The sequence below is a fragment of the Vicugna pacos genome, chromosome 17, assembly GCF_048564905.1.
Source record: "Vicugna pacos chromosome 17, VicPac4, whole genome shotgun sequence".
Taxonomy (NCBI): Eukaryota; Metazoa; Chordata; class Mammalia; order Artiodactyla; family Camelidae; genus Vicugna; species Vicugna pacos.
The window spans coordinates 52,394,558-52,411,371 of NC_133003.1; the positions used below are offsets into that span (position 1 = coordinate 52,394,558).

The 16,814-nt window shown below is 46.3% G+C and overlaps 1 protein-coding gene across 4 annotated transcripts in view; it reads right to left on the reverse strand.

Moving 5' to 3' along the window:
* C17H3orf20 (chromosome 17 C3orf20 homolog) overlaps positions 1 to 16,814 on the reverse strand; it is a 63,320-nt gene that overhangs the window by 14,885 nt on the left and 31,621 nt on the right. For all 4 annotated transcript variants that reach the window (XM_072941922.1, XM_072941921.1, XM_072941923.1 and 1 more), the window contains exons 9-11: positions 15,576 to 15,707; positions 10,779 to 10,902; positions 9,194 to 9,446 (exon numbers count right to left, since the gene is read on the reverse strand). In XM_072941922.1, the coding sequence (XP_072798023.1) occupies positions 9,194 to 9,446; positions 10,779 to 10,902; positions 15,576 to 15,707 (509 nt within the window). The remainder of the gene's footprint in view (positions 1 to 9,193; positions 9,447 to 10,778; positions 10,903 to 15,575; positions 15,708 to 16,814) is intronic.

The window sequence follows — 16,814 nt, forward strand, 5'->3', positions numbered from 1 at the left end:
AGTGTTTTACCCTCAGCCAGTTGACACATAAAATTAACCATCACACTATACACTAAGAGAGAGAGAGAGATGAAAAGTCAACAAAGGAGGAACTGATGAACAACAACAACAACAACAAAAGCAAGATTACAGAAAACCAATAAAAGAGACTGGCAGGATGGGGCGGGACGAGAAACGACCCAACTATATGCTCTCTATAGGAGGCTCATTTTAGGTTCAAAGACTAAACTAGGCTGCAAGTGAAAGGACGGAAAACTGCAAGCCAATAATAACCAACAATGAGCAGGGGTGGCTAAACTAATGTAAGACAAGAGTAGACTTTAAGCCAAAATTATTTCAGGAGACAAATAAGACCTTATGTATAGAAAAAAGGGTCATTGTCTCTAGAAATATAACAATTATGAGCATATATGCATACAACAATAGAGCTTCTAAATATATGAAGCACAAACCAACAGAACTGAAGGGAGAAACAGAAAATTCTACAATAACAGTTGGAGATTTCAACACCATGCTTTCAAGAACAGAACAACTAGACGAAAGATAAACAAGGAGACAGATAATTTGAAGAACATTACAAGCCAATGAGACCTAAGAGACATATAGATCATGTAACCCAACTACAGCAGAATATACATTCTTCTCAAGAACACATGGAACATTCTTCAGGATACACCACATAATCACCTATGAGAAAGTCTCAATCAATCAGAAAAGAATGAAATCATACAAAATACCTTATCCAACAACAATGGAATAAAATTAGAAATTAGTAACAGAAGGAAATTTGGAAAATTCATAAATATGTAGAAATTAAGCAACACATTTTTAAACAGCCAATGGATCAAAGACGGAATCACAAGGGAAATTTTGACACTAATGAAAACAAAACAAAACAAAACATACCCAAACTTATGGGATACATTGAGAGCGGTACTCAGAGGAAAATGTGTAGAACTAAAGAAGAAAGATTCTAACCAATCTGACTTTACACTAGAAGAACAACAGCAAACAAAACCTAAAGCTACCAGAAGGAAGGAAATAATAATGACTGAAGTCAAGATAAAGAAAATAGAGAAAAGAAAAGCAATATAGAGAAACAACTAAAAAACGTTGGAAAAAGATTAACAACATTAATCTTCAGCTAGACTGACTAAGAAAAAAGAAAGAAGACTCAAAGCACTAAAATCAAAAATGAAAGTGGGACAATACTACTGATCTTACAGAACTAGAGAGGATTTTAAGAGCGTTTTGTGAACTGTACATTGGCAAATCAGATGCCATAAATTAAATGGACAAATAGAAACACGTGAGCTAGCAAAACTGACTCAAGAAGAAATACAAAATCTGAATAAGCCTCTAACAAGTAAAAACACTTAGGAATAAATGTACCAAGAAAGTGAAAGGCTCATGCAGTGAATGCTATAAAACACTACAGAAAGAAAATTTTAAAGACCTGAATAAATGGGAGGCATGTGCTTGTACTGAGAGACCACTGTTAGGACAGCAGTCCTACCCAAAGTGATCTACAGATTTGGCACATTTCCCGTTAAAATTCTAACAGCCTTTTCTCTGCACAAGGGGAAAAGCCAATCCTCAAATTCGCATGGAATTGTAAGGGGCCGTGAATAGTCAAAACTACCTTGGCAAAGGAGTACAAAGTTGCGGAGGACTCAAACTTCCCGATTTCAGAACTTACTACAGTCGTCAGCGCACTGTAGTCCTGGCATGGAGACAAACATACAGGCCCCTAGCGTACAATGGAAAGCCCAGAAGTAAATCCTCCCGTATATAGTCAAATGGTTTGTGACAAGGGTGTCAAGACCATTTAATGGGAAAGGGCAGTCTTTTCAACAAATAGTGCTGGGAAAACCGGGATCCATGTGCAAAATAATGAGGTTGGCTCCTAATCTAACACTGTATACAAAAGTTAACTTCAAATGGATCAAGGACTTTAAATGTAAAACATAAAATATAACTTTTAGAAGAAAACATTGCAGAAAAGCTTTACAACATTGGATTCGTCAATGGTTTCATGGATACGACACCAAAGGCAAGGAAACAAAGGTAAAAACAGACAACTTATCCTTCATAAAAGTAAAACTTATGTGCATCAAATGTGCAGGTACTATCCATAGAGTAAAAAGGCAACTCACAGACTGGGAGAAAATACTTGCAACTAATATTTGATTGCAAATAATATATGAGATTAATATTCAAAACATATAGGTAACTTTTAAAACTCAAAAAAATAACAAACAACCCGACCAAAAACTGGGAAAAGGACTTGAATAGACATTCCTCAAAAGAAGATATGCAAATGGACAATAAGCGCATGAAAAACCGTTCAGCATCACTAATTATCAGGCGGATGGAAATCAAACCCACAGGGAGATGCCTCCTCACATCCGTTTGGATGGCTGCTATCAAAAAACCCAGGAAACCGGAATGCTTGCACTGTTGGTGGGACTGCAAAACAGTACAGCCACTGTGGAAAACTGTATGGTGGTTCCTCAAAAAATTTTTAAAAATTATCATACAATCCAGCAAATCCATTATGGGTATATACCCAAAAGAACTAAAAGAGGGTCTTGAAGAGATACTGTACATGTGTTCATAGCAGCATCATTCACAATAGCTAAAACATGGAAGTAACCCAAGTGCTATTGGCAGATGAACGGATAAGCAAAATGTGGTTATACACACAATGGAATATTATTCAGCCCTTAAAAGGAAGGAACTTCTGCTGTATGCTGTCGCATGAATGAACCTTGAGGACATTATATGAAATAAACCACAGAAAGTCACAGAAAGACAAATACTGTATGATTCCACTTACATGAGGTACTTAGAGCAGACAAAGTCATAAAGACAGAAAGTAGAATGGTGTTGCCAGGGGCTGGGGGGTGGTGTTAGTGTTTAATGGATACAGACTGACAGTTTCACAAGATAAAAAGAGTAATGGAGATGGATGGTGGTGACGGTTGCACAACATTATGAATGCATTTAATACCACTAAAATGTACACTTAAAATGATTAGGATAATAAACATTATATTATGTGCATTTTACCACAATTATGAAATTGAAAAAGAAATGAAAAGATGCTCAACTTCACTTATAACAAGATAAATACAAAGGTGGAGAGAAAAAACAGCCACAGAAAAAAGACACATTCCGTCAAACGAGCAACAATAAGACAGAGCTGACTTCTTAGTAGAAGTGTTGGAAGCCAGAAAACAGCAGAAAGACATCTTTAAAGGCTGGATAAATATAACTGCAAAACATAGGAAATAGCCTTCAAAAATGAAAGTGAAATAAAGATATATTGAGGAAAAAAAAAAGACACCAGCAGACACACGAAAACAATTCTAAACGCAAAAGGAAAATGATCCAAAATGGAAGCATGGAGAACAAAAAAAGAAGACACAAATAAATATTCATGCAGAAGGAGGTATCACGACATATTTCACAGTCATTAAAATATCGTAAGAGAATTTTTTAAAAAATTTATTTCAACATATTTAAACATTTAAGTAGGAAAATCCCTAGAAAAATCCAACTTACCAAAATAAACACAAAAACAAACAGAAAACCTGAACAGTCCTATCTGTATCAAACTTAAAAGTTTTAATTAAAATCTCCACTGAAAGAAAATTCTAAGACAAATGGCTTCACTGGGTAAACTCTACCAAATATTTAAGGGAGAAATAATCAAGTATATACAAGCACTAGCAGGTAACAGGGGGAAAAAAAAACCAAATACCTCCCAGATTGTTACACTCTAAAAGGCCAGTCTGATGAGAACATGACGAGAAAGGAAAAATTATTGGCCACCCTCTCTCGTAAATACACGTACCAAACTTCTACATAAAATATCAGCAAACCAAATCTAGCGATATATAAAAAGGGAACATATCAAAACCAAGTTGGATTTATGTTGGGAATTTAAGATTAGTTGAACATTTGAAATTTAATCAATAAAACTCACCACAATAGTAGAATAAAGGGAAATATCACACGCTCATTTCAATAGATGCAGAAAAGGTATTTGGTTAAATTTAATATCAATTCACGATAAAAAAAATGCTTAGCAAACTAGGAATAAAAGAATACTTCTTTAACCTAATAAAGGGTCTCAAAACAACACCTAGAGCATAACAGAAAAAATACTGAAAATGCTTCCTCTAAGATGAGACTGAGACAAAAATGTCTACTATTACCATTTCTGTGGAACATTGCCTTGGAGGACTTACCCAGTGCAGCTAGGCAAGAAAAGAAATCAACAGGTATAATATTGGAAAAGAAATGAGTCTTGCTGAAAGCAGTTCTGTGTATGTAGAAAATCCAAAAGAATCTACTGATAAACTATTAAGAAGTGAACTGAGCAGGATTGTTGGGTAAAAAGTCAACGCGTAGAATACAATGTGCTTTCCAGTTCAGATTCAGATTGAGTAAGCATACTGCTCTTCATCTCGTTAAACTAAATACTCTGAACAGAATATGCTTTTTAACCAGTCTGATGACTCTGAAAGGCAAATGGCAGCAGGTGGGTTGTGGGAGGGGAGCAGAAAGCCAAAACTTGCGGTGCAGTCAGTGCGGTGTTTTTTCCTGGTTTTACTTTTTCCCCTTCCTCACATCCCAGCTTAGACTTGAGGAGGACCTGAGTCAAGAGAAGTGAGCAGTGGGGCTGGTTAGTAAAAACTCGGAGCAAAGACCTCCCTTCTAGCCAGAGGACTCAGAAGAGAGGGCCCTGGGATCTTGAGAGTGTGGAGAAAATCCTCTCCCTGTCTCCTCTTGCCCCTCTCCTGGCTCTGTCACCAGGCCAGTCCCAGCGGCGTCACCACACTGCTGTCGTAGCAGTGATGTGGGCACCTAACAACTCAGGGAAAGGAGCGCCTGCCGCGCAGCGTGTGGGCGGAGTCCCCACTGTTTCAAACGTCCCTCTTCTCTTGCCACTTCACCCAGGGGTAGGCCGGGTTGTGAAGAACCAGGTCAGAGTGTCAACAGCTACCACTCGGATCAGAGAATGGGGCTGCTGGGAGCTGGCGAGTGTGGAGAAAATCCTTCAGAGGAGGGAGCGGAAGGGAGCCATTTTCACGCATGCACTGACATTAAGTCCTAGGCTCACATCCAACATGTGCACACATAGAATACCCCCCAAAAGCACAGCAAGAGCTTTCAGAACTAAACTACCATAGAAACCGCTGCCCTAGTTACAGAGTGACCCCTGAGTACACATGTGAGGAGCAGAGCTAAACAGCACTGTAAAGACTAGGAAAACTAAACCGACATTGCAACCATTACTTACAGAAGACAAGACACAACTTGCAGGCAAAGAGTTTTTAGACACAACATCACAGGCACAATCCAGAAAAGAAAAAAATGATAAACTGGGCAGTATCAAGATAAACTTTGCTCCACAAAAATACTGTAAAGAAAATGAAAAATCAAGCCACAGATTGGGAGAAAATATTTCAAAGTCATATTGCTGATAAAGGAATTATATCCAGAGTAAGGACTCTCAAAACTTAACAAGAAGAATACAAATGACCCAATTTAAAATTTTGAAAAGATCTCAACAGATATTTCTCCAAAGAAAATATATGAATGGCAAATAAGCCCAAGAAGAGATGCTCAACATCATTAGTAATTAGACAAATGCAAATTAAAATGATAATGAGATACCACTAGACATCTATTAGAATGTCTAAAAGGGGGGGAAAAAGCTGACAATATCAAATAGTGACAAATATTTGGAGCAACTGGAACCCTCCTACATTGTTGATGGGAACGCATAATGGAACAGTCACTTGGGAAAATAGTTCGGCAGTTTCTTATAAAGCTAAATATACATTCACATACAACCCAGCAATCCAACACTAAAGTATTTACTCAAGTGAAATGAAAAGCTATGCTCATATAAAAACCTGTTCTTGAGTATTTATAGCAGCTTTACTAATAATCACCAAAAAACTAAAGACAATCCAAATATCTTTCCATGGATGAATGGATAAATAAATTTTTGCCCTTCTATGCAGTGTGCCATATGCAGAGAAGAGGTAACACAGGAGACCCGGGGCTGCTGTCTTTAGAAGGACCTGCTTACAAGGCTGGCCCCTGGCTGGGTCTGGGAACTTGGCACTTGAACCATTTCCTACACTACGCCCAGACTGTTTGTATAAACAACGTGATTCACGTTGAACACTTGCTTTCCTTCCAGCAGCCTGGAATTCTGACATTTGTTAGGCAGAGAGTACCTAGGTGACCAGCATCCAATAAAAACCTTCAACAACACGGATGAATCTCACATGTCTCATGCCAAGTGAAAGAAGCTAGACTCAAAAGGCTATATACAGTATAATTCCATTTACATGACATTCTGGAAAATGCAAAACCATAGCTGCAGAGAACAGGCCAGCCGTGGTTAGGAATTATGGGTGAGGGAAGAGTCTGACTACAAAGGGGTAAAATGAGGGAATTTTTTTTTTTGGTTGGAGGGGAAGGTGATGAAACTGTTCTGGGTCTTGGCTACAGTGGAGGTTATAGAACTCTATGCATTTGTCAAAACTCACGGACTTTTACATGAAAAAGAGTAAAGTTTACTATAAGTAATTTAAAACTAAATTTAAATTGAAATAAAATCAATTACTTTTCTATAACCAGGAACAAACAGAAAAATTAAAACAATTTATAAGAGCACACAAAAATTAAATACCCTAGAATAAATCTAATGAGAGACATAGAAGACCTCTATGCTGAAAAATCACAATATATTATGGAGAGATTAGAGAAGCTCTGAATAAACAGATATACCATATTCATGGATTGACATACTCCAATATTACAAAGACATTAACAACCAAATTGAAATCCCAGGACAATTTTTTAAATAAACGGGATTATTCTAAAATTGTATGGAAGTTTAAGTGGCCAAGAATAGCAAAACAGCTTAGAACACAAAAACTGAGAACTTATTCTGTTGTATATCAATACTTACTATAAAGTTATGATAACTAATACAGTTTGGTGTTGGTAAAGTTTGAACAAATAGGGAACAAAATAAGGACTCCAGAAAATGACCTTTGATTTACACACATGGAGCCCCTCGATTTACGACAGAGTCTGCACCAACAGGTGGTGCTGGATCAGTTAAGTATACATGCGGCGGGGGGGATCTTGGCTCCTACTTCATGTCATACACAGAAATCATTTCCAGGTGGAGGATGGATAAATGCAAAAGTTACAAGGTAAAAACCACTAGAAGGCAACTTGGGAGAATATCGTCTTGTTCGAGTTCTTAATTAGGGTACCAACACTAATTACAAAGAAAAAGATTGAAAAGTGGACATTAAAATTAAAACTTCTGTTCATCAATAGACACCACTCCCACAGAAGTGGGAGAACCGTTTCCAACATGTGTAACTGACAAAAGTCTTGTATCCATAATATATAAAGAACTACAACATATAAATTAAGAAAAGACAACCAGTAGAAAAATGGACAAGGGGACTGAACAGGCACTTTGCAAAAGAGAATATCCAAAACGGTCAATGAACAATTGAAAAGGTGTTCCACCTCTGCAGTCACCAGGGCAATGCAAATTAAAACCCACTTAATCATGACAGAATGGCGGTAATTAAAATGACTGACAATAGCTGGCATAGCAAGGATGTGGAGCAACTGGAACTCTCATACACTGCTGGTGGGAGTGGAACTTGACACCACCATTTTGGAAACTGACAGTTTCTAGCGGGACATACACATACTCCACGCCAGCAATTTCATATCCAGGCATGTGCCAACCAGAAATAAGGACACACGCAAATACCAGCACAGGTTTTTCTTGTCATCACCAAAACTGTACCCAACCCAAATATCCGTCAGCATTAGAATACACAGACTTTTTAATGGAGTCATAAAATACATTACTGCATAGCAATGAAAATGAGCAAACCACTGCTACATCCAGCAACACGGGTAAATCTCACACTGTAACACTGAGCAAAAGAAGCCAGACACTAACAAATGCATATCGAATAGTTCTATTTAAGTAAAGTTAAAAAACAAACTAGCCTTCCCGTCGGGGAGGAGAGTGGGATTACTGACTGCACTGACCGCGAGGGGACGAAAGGGAATTTCTAAGGAGCTAGCAATGTTCTGTTTCTTGGGCATTATAGGGTATGTCCACTTTGTGATACACATTGAGCTATACATTTAGGACTTGCTCATTTTTCTATATTTTATATAATTTTTTAAGTTAAAACATGAGGGATATGTATCTTATAATTTTTTAAAGTTTTCTAAGAACCTCATGAATCAGATGATGTCACTTCCAGACTCGGAGCTACGGTACGGCCTCTTCTAACACTGAGGGCTCCCTGGCCTGGCTCCTGCCTGGCTCTTGGTCCTCAGGTTGCATCCCTCTTCCTGCTTCCTCACAGCGCTCCACTCTGGTCTTCTCACTTTCCCTCACACACACCAAACTTGTTCTTGTCTCGAGATCTTTGCACGTGCCTTGTCCTCTGTCTGACGTCCCCTCCCCCAATCCTTCTTTGTGGCTACTTCATATCGCTCAAGCCTCCTTTAAAGTATCTCCTCCTCAGAACAGCATCCCCGACCATCCACCTAACCATCCCACTTCCGGGTCACTCTCCATGCTGGGGTTTGGTCAGCATTTTCTATTCGGAACCAGACAGTAAAAGTTCTAGTCTTTGCAGGTCAGATGGTCTGAGTCACAATGGCAACATCTGTCTTAGCAAGAAAGCAGCTACAGATGATGTGTAAATGAGTCGGCATGTCAGTGTTCCAATAAAACCTTACTTATGGACCCTGTCACTTGAATTTCATATCATTTCACATCATGAAAAATTCTTTTGACTTTTTTCCTCCCAAGTATTTAAAAACATAAAAACCACTCTTAGCTCAGGGAGGCAATGGGACCAGATGTGGCCCCGGCCGTAGCTGCCAGCCCCTGGTCTATTCTGACCCATTTCCCCAATTTACTTTCCTCCTAGTCCCCATCACTGTCTAAAACGATTCCAGCTGCTCAGGCTTACCTTCTCTCTTTCCCCACCCCTGGAATTTCAACTCCAAGAGGGAGGGGCCTCGTCTGTCCTGCTCGCTGTTGGTGTCTCCTACCCATCACAGCATCTGACCCACAGAAGCCAGAAGAAATGAGGCCCCAGCTCACCTGGCTGTGACCATGGCCTTGGCTTGGACTTTGAAGGTCTTCTTCCGAGCGGGGCTCACAGGAGCCGACCCAGGCTCTTCTTTCGAAGACTCTTCAATCAAGGACTCAGGTCGGACTGACTGGGATTGTAATAAAAGGATTTCTCCCGAGTATAAACTTAGCTTGTTGCCTCGCTCGGGAATGGGCCCAGATTTTAACCTGGCTTGACTGACTTCCGCCTCTTCCCTTACTGGATATTCAATGGTTAACAGGCCTGCGAGCAGAGACACAGCCGCTGTCACCCACCTTGTGGCCCGGCCCCCCCCACCGCCCCTGTGAGACTGCACATCTCCCTCTCTGGGCCTTCACTCTTGCTGGTTCTGCCGCAGGGCTGCCGCCTCTCGGTGTGTGGCACGGTGCTCCGGGCCAGATGCAGTTAGTGGATCAGGAAGTGCTGGCCGAATCTAAGAACGCGGCAACCTCATTTCTGTTCTTTCATCAAAACCCAGCTTAGATCCCTCCTCCTCCAAGGGCCTGTGTCACTCGGCTCTGTGTCCTTTGTAACACTCAGAATAGACTGGGTACAGAGTACATCCATGCTGTTCCCTGTGCCTCCATGTTTAAGTCATTTCCATCTACACTCTCTGTTACATCGTATTTATTTGTGTTCTTGTTTGCTTTCCCTACTAGACTGGAGAACTTCTGAGGCCAGGTACCTCTCATTCCTTCACTCACTTACCAAACATTTATTGAAAGCTGGGCACCGGGCATACAGAGATGACCCCATACAGGGTTCCCTGCCTCTGGGAACTCCTAGCAGGGATGTAGTGGGGCATGGGAAAACAAAGAAATATTCAAATGCTAGATAATAAGATTCATAATGCTATGCAAGCCCAGAGGAGAGTGTGACCTGTTCTGCTAGGAGGTCAGGGAAGGCTTCCTGGAGGAGGTGCCTAGTTGAACTAAGTCTTTAGGGACAAGGAGAAACCCCCCCAGGGAGTCCGCGGTGGGCAGCACAGCCTCTCTGGGCCCAGCCAGGGGGTGGCATGGAGTCGGGGGGCGGGAATGTTCCTTTGTCCCCAGGCCCATCAGCAATGAGGAGAGCCCAGACATGGGAGGGGGTCCCGAGGCCGCCCACACTGGCCCTGGGGGAGCTCTGTGGGCTAACAGGGACAGCCTGGTGAGGGGGCTGCTCATCTCACTTCTATCAAGAACTTCCACAAGGAGAGGAACAGGGGCTGCAGACAGAGGATGGGCAACGTGGGAGATGGGGCCAGAAGGTGAGCAGGGGTGGGGGTGGGGACAGAGAGAGTGACAGAAAACCAAGGGAGAGACCAGGGAAAAAGCAATCACGCAGAGAAATTAAAGACATTAAGACACACGGAGAGTGCTCAGAAGCTGATGCTGGTGGAGGTCGCCTTCTCAACTGTGTGGCCTCGAGCACGTGTCCCCCCGACTTCTGAGCCTAGCCATCCCATCACCTGGGGAGTCCTGCTGCTGTGCCACTGCCCTGGGGTGGTAGAGCTGTCCGTGCAGGTGACTTGCAGGTGGCCAAGGATTTGGGAAGCCACTGGGTAGGATTCCAGCCCCCTCTCTGGCTCCTTACCTGCCGCCAACAGGATGGAATTCATGAAGCGGGACACGGTCTTCTGAAACCGCCTCTTGATCTCCACCAGGGCCCGGCTCACCTTAGACATCTTTTCGTCCATGATGCTGATTCGGCGGGCCAACTGTGGGGAGGCCGGGGGGAAGAGCACTGTCACCTGCTCTGCCAGGAACTGTCTGCCCAGCCCAGTGACCACCAGGCTCTGCCCTGGCTCAAGGATGTACCATGTCCTGCCTGGACTCCCCGCCTCCCCTCAGCCCAGCGAATCCCTGCACACTGCCACCTCTGGTCTTTGCCTGGGACCCCCTCCGCCCTCTCCATGCTGCCTGAAGACAGAGGTTAGCCCTTCACAAAGTTATCATGTGTGTGGGAGCCTGTCTTCCCAACTAGACCCTATGCTCCTGGAGGACAAGGACCAGTTCTCGGTCTCCTTTGTGTCTGCATGCCCATCATACAGAAGGCGCTCAATTAATGCTTGTTGTGTTATGAATAACTGGATGGACAAATGCCTCTCTGGAGCCTTTGCTGCCAGTCTCCCCCTGTTGAGTGCCCCCCAGGATCCCCCTCACCCCTGCTGGCAGCTCTTGGCCGAGAAACTGCCCTGGACCAGGGTTACAGAGACTGACTGGTCCCCGTGGGGCGCCAAGGCCCAGCCCCTGCCTCAGTCAGGGATTACTCCACAGGGCCGTTCTGGCTCCGGGGCTTCCTGTCGGACGGCTGAGGCCGCCCTGCAGCTCCACCTCTGCCTCTGCCAAGCAGAGCGAGGCCTAGACTCCAGAGTTAATGGCAGCTAGAGTCTGACTGTTTCTCCAGGAAGCCCTGGCCGACTTCCTCAGCCAGCAGCAGTCACTCTCCGCGCTGAATGTGCACATCCGCCTACCCATCCCTCCCGCCCAGGGTCCTGGTCACTTTTCACTTTCCTTATCCCTAAACTTTGTCAGCCCCTTGAAGGCAGGATCCATGCTGTCTATGGCTCCCACTTCACACAGAGGGCGTGCGAAGTAATTTTTCTTCTGCAGAACTGAAGCCTCAGGTGGAGAGAGTGGGGTGTGCGGTGGACAGACTTCCTGAAGAATGACGTCAGCCCGTGTCCCTCTTTGCTCTGCACCAGGACTTGCGTAAAATGCCTCAATTAATAGTAAAGCGCAACCGTCTTTCTTGTTGGCCCCAGTCGCCGCTTCTGGGCTAATTTTATGTATTTGAAATTTATACCCAGGCTTGCTCCCAAAAGGGATCTGAGGCAGCGCTGGGCTAATAAAGCATTTAAACTGAGGCATTTCCTCGCTTCCAAAGTGCTGCCTTGATAGAAATATTTAGAGAGGAGCCTGGCCACAGGGCCATAACAGCTGGGACCGCCATTCTGCCTGTCACTCTGATGGGTGGTTCCTTCCAGGGTGATGGGTGTCTGGGGAAAGCATTTAACAAGTTTTCCGGTGACAGAGAGAGTGAGGGAGAGGGCCACCCTGCCCCCACCCCCGGCTCCCCTAGACTGCCAGGGGCTTGCTGATGGGGGACAGCCAGCCCCAAACACACACACACACACCCCACCTGCAGCTGAACGGATTTTAGAAGTGCTGGACAGGGGTGTGGGAAAGCGGGGTGGGCCTGTACATATCACTACCCAGACGCAGAGACTGAGGCCCAGCAAGGGAAGGGACTGGCCCACGGCCCGAAGCCCCCTCCTCGCCGAGGCTCTCTGTCTGCCCCCTCACCCAGCAACATTTCTTGGGGGCTTCTGGTAGATCTCATAGTCCAAGAATCTAAGATAAGACAATTCGCTGAGCCTCAGGATCTCATGTAAAAATATTCCAAGATGCTTAATCTGGAAGCTAGCTAAATCCATAATAAATCTGATATTTCCTCATTTGTTGTTGATCTAGTTAGAAGGCTGTAACATACAGTTCACCTCCCCGCATTCTAAAATAGAAGAGGTCATGACCTGAACGCTTTTTCACAAGTCAGCCTCTTGGCTCAACCCTAACGACTACTCTCTGGTTTTCAGAAGCCGCCTTCATGTATCTGTCTCTTTATCGCTCTGCTAAGTGCCCCCAGGACGGTTATGTCTTTTGAATTACAATGTTCCTTTTAATACACAACTTTCCAGCCGCCTTCAGCACTGTCAAACTACCTCTGTGAGCTTCCCTGACTGCGGACTCCACCTGCTAGGCCCCCGCCGCCCAGGAGAGGTTTGATGTGAGCTGCGTGTGTAGTTTTAAACATTCCTGAGGCCCCATGAAAAATGTTCTGAGGAGAAGTTAATTCTAATGACATGCTTATCTAACCCAATACATCAAAAATATGATTATTGCAACATGCAGTCAAAATAAACGAGTAATAAGAAACATTACACTCGCTTTTCACACTAAGTCTCTGACGCAGGACGTCCACTCACGTACAGCCCATCTCAACCTATAGTTGTCACATTTTGAGTGCCTAATAACCATCTGCGACCCAGGGGTACCATACTGGACAGCACAGCCCTGCTCTTCTGATCCCAGCTCCCTAGGGCTGCGTTTAGGTAAGGAAATGCAAGACGTGAATGACTGTGCCTTAAAGGGCACATTTGGGACATGGACTTGGCTGTTCATGGGGTCTTCAACTGCTTAAGTCCTGGTCCTCAGCCACGTTCCAAATTTCAGAGATTACGAGGAAAGAGGTTGCCAGAAAAAAAACAAAGCACTACTGCAATGTTATGGGAACAACAAAAAAAAATTCTATTATCTATTGCCTTCAATAAGAAAAGCAAATGCACATTTTAAAACAGTCTTAAAAGGTTTTCAAGAAATATAGACTCATGACTCCCTACATCCCGTGTACTTAGTCACCTAACAATGACTTTCAGAGTCGGCGTATGGAGCCACATTGACAGATGAGTCATTTCAGCCCAGATGGGCTCAAAATCCTGGGGATGCTCTGCTCTGTGGAGTGATGAGTGCAGGCTGAGTCGCAGGATCCGAGCTTCCCGGGTGCTGAGACCCCTGTAACAAGCATTCTCCCCATGGACCCCCGCAGCTCCCACAGCGCCCCCATCCCCCGGCACAACAGGCCAGTCAAGCCAGATCATGACCTGTGTCGATGGGCTGCCCCTTCCATTAGACTGAGAGAATTTCAGAGACAAGAGGGAGCGAGACTCCTTCATTCCTACGTCCCCAGCAGCCAGCCTGGCACGCGCAGGTGCTGGTATATGTTTGTCAAATTAGCTAAGGAACTGATGAAGTTGAAATGCTGCTGGAATGAAGGACCAGTGGGAGAAACAGGGGCACCGCCTCCCTCCAGGAGAAGTGCAGCTGTCCTCTGTGTCTTGTTCAGACGACACGGGTCTCCAACAGACGCCTGCCTCCCGTGTCCCCGTGTAAAGGGCAGACGTGAGGCCGGTTGCTCCCGGGGGTGCTGTCCGCCCTGTGGGCAGCCAGCCTGCGGCTTACGGTGGCAGTGCCCTCACAGTGCAGGGCCCCCCGCTGGGTGACTGTAACATATCCTCCAAACTTTCTGGGAGGGAAGGGGTGCTACTACTAGTCCCCGGGCTGACGGGTGAACACCGGGACTGGCCCCAGGCAGACTGGAGGGTGTGGTCTCCTCGACCCCGCCCCAAGAGGCCCTCCTGAGGGACCCAGTCCCACGCAGCGCCTGTGTGTGACACAGGCAGCCGGCGCCACCCCGGAGCCCTGGGCCACCCCAGTCTCATGGTGAATGTCAACTGTCCTCTAGACGATAAACTCCTTGGGCATCAGGGACTCTGTCCCCTTCATCCTCCCCGCCTCTTTCCACAATGCTGACTCTTGACCAGGCACACAGGAGGATCCACAAAGACCCAGTGAATGAAGAACTGGGTTTCCTGCCTCCACTCGCCCCCTGAGCAAGTACTTCATGTGAAGCAGTCCTTGTGCTGGGCCCGGGGGCAACAGACAGCAGAAGGAACTGCAGGGAATTCCCGGTTTGGTAGTGAAGGCTGGCTTGCAGGAAGGCAGTGCTGGGGTGGAGGTGAGTCAGGGCTGGGAGGGTAGGGCAGGGGGAGGCGACTCTACTTGGGACGGGCAGGGGGTGGTGGAGAGGGTCATCAGCACGCAGGCAGTTATCCTGTCCAGCACCACCTCTCCCTCTTCTGGTATCAGCACCACCACTTTCCTTTAGGAATACACTCCTGCCTCATCGTCTGCCCAACTGGTACACCCCTCTGCTCCTGGGATGGACATGACACTTGAGCCTGGCCAGTGAGAGCAACACACACTCCTGGCCACAGAGAACGTTTCAGCAGCGGGCAGCAGATAGAGCCAATAATGTTGGTGTTGGCACTTCTACTGGAGCACTTAGGAAAGAGAAGCCCTCTTTCTCCGAGGGAGGCTGAAGCTGGTAGATCAGTGAGCCCAGGGGTGCTCATGACCATTTTGTCACCAAAAGGAGAGAAACTCCTTGAGAATAAAGCCAACAAAGAGGAAGGCAGAGCCAAGAGATGGGACGATCCAATGGAATCATCTGAGGGCCTGGATCTAGCCATTCCTGAAGCTGCCTATCTACAGACTGACTACAGTTTACTGAGCCAGTACAGGCTCTTTCCATGTTTAAGCTAGTCTGCACTGGATTCCATCACAACTGGAAGACTCTTGGTAGAAGCTTACCGGAGAAGGTGGTACTCAGGGCAGACAGGGAACGGTGAGTAGGAGTCCATAGGCGGAGAATGAGGGGGGCCTTGTACAGGGAAGGGGAGACAGGAAGGGCAAAGGCACTGAGATGCGAAGTGACGACCCACGCTGAGATGCCCTGGGCTCAGGCCGGGGGGGCCTGGTCTGCGTGCCTTACCCGCTTATCGTGGGGGATCCCGTGGGGACAGTTGTTGGCAGATACAGGGAGTGTCACTGTCTCGTTCAGGGAGGTGAAGGTGACCGTGATGGAGTCCTGGCCTAGCACCGTCAGCTTCATCTGCTCGTTCACCTGCGGATGGAGAGACCAGGACTCAGCGGACCCCTGCTTCTGTTGTCCCGCCCAGCTCTTCCCGACCCACCACAGAGCACAGAGTCCCTCCTGGCTTGGGGCTGAGGCAGCTGTAAGAGCTTTCTGGTTATTATGTCGGAATCTAACTTTCAAGGAGAAGACCCAGGAATTCCAGTTTCTCTTTGGGGAATTAGCAGAAACAGTAATGACGGCTCCTCACACTGTCCCTTCACTTCCCAAGTCAAACTTGGAAGCAGTTGTGAAGGAGACATAGGTGACCAAAGGGCGAGTCGGCTTCAGTTCCGGGAGAGCTGGACAGGAATGCAGCGCGGGTAACACTGCCCCAGAGTCTGCCCAGGAGTCCCGCTCCGCACATGCAGCACTGCCTTGGCAGGGCCCAGAACTGCCCCTCTGCAGGTCGTGGGCAGGTGGCAGGAGGGAACCCCGCCAGGGCCGAGCACACGTGCTCCATCCCCTCCCCTGCACTCACCCAGGATGTCGCCACTCTTCCCCTGAGGAGTGCCCCCCTTTCTCATCACTTCCAAAAGGGTGGGATTCCCTATGTGGCCGTTCCAGAGAGAAGCCGGGGGAGGGTGAGCGGCCCTTAGAGCCACTCTGTCCTCACTGAGACCTCTGTGGTCGGGGGTGAGTCCCAGCTCGGCCTCCCATGAGCCTCTCTGAAGCTCCCAGTCCTCACTGTGGAAGAGCTGAAAGGCTACTCTTAGGCTTGGATGAGATCAAGACCACGGAAGTGGCTGCATAAGCCACAAAGGCCCACGCTGCACGCGAGCAGGTAAAGTCAGGACACGGCAGAGCAGCGCACACGTGGGGCCCCGGACGGTTCGCGTGTGCAGTCACACGCACGGCGGCTCCACCTGAGGGCCTGGGAGCCTGCAGCCCTACGTCTGCCTGGTGGCGCCTCCCCAGTCCTCACGCGCCTGACCGACACGCACCGCAGGACCCCTCAGAAACAAGAAAGCACTCTCCACCGCACTCCTTCCATGTCCTTCTACGACTGCACTTAATGGTCTAAAGATCCACACTCAGCTTCCTCCCCACCAGGCCCCTTCCTTATTCTCTGCAGTCTGGATGCTAGTCCCTTCCACA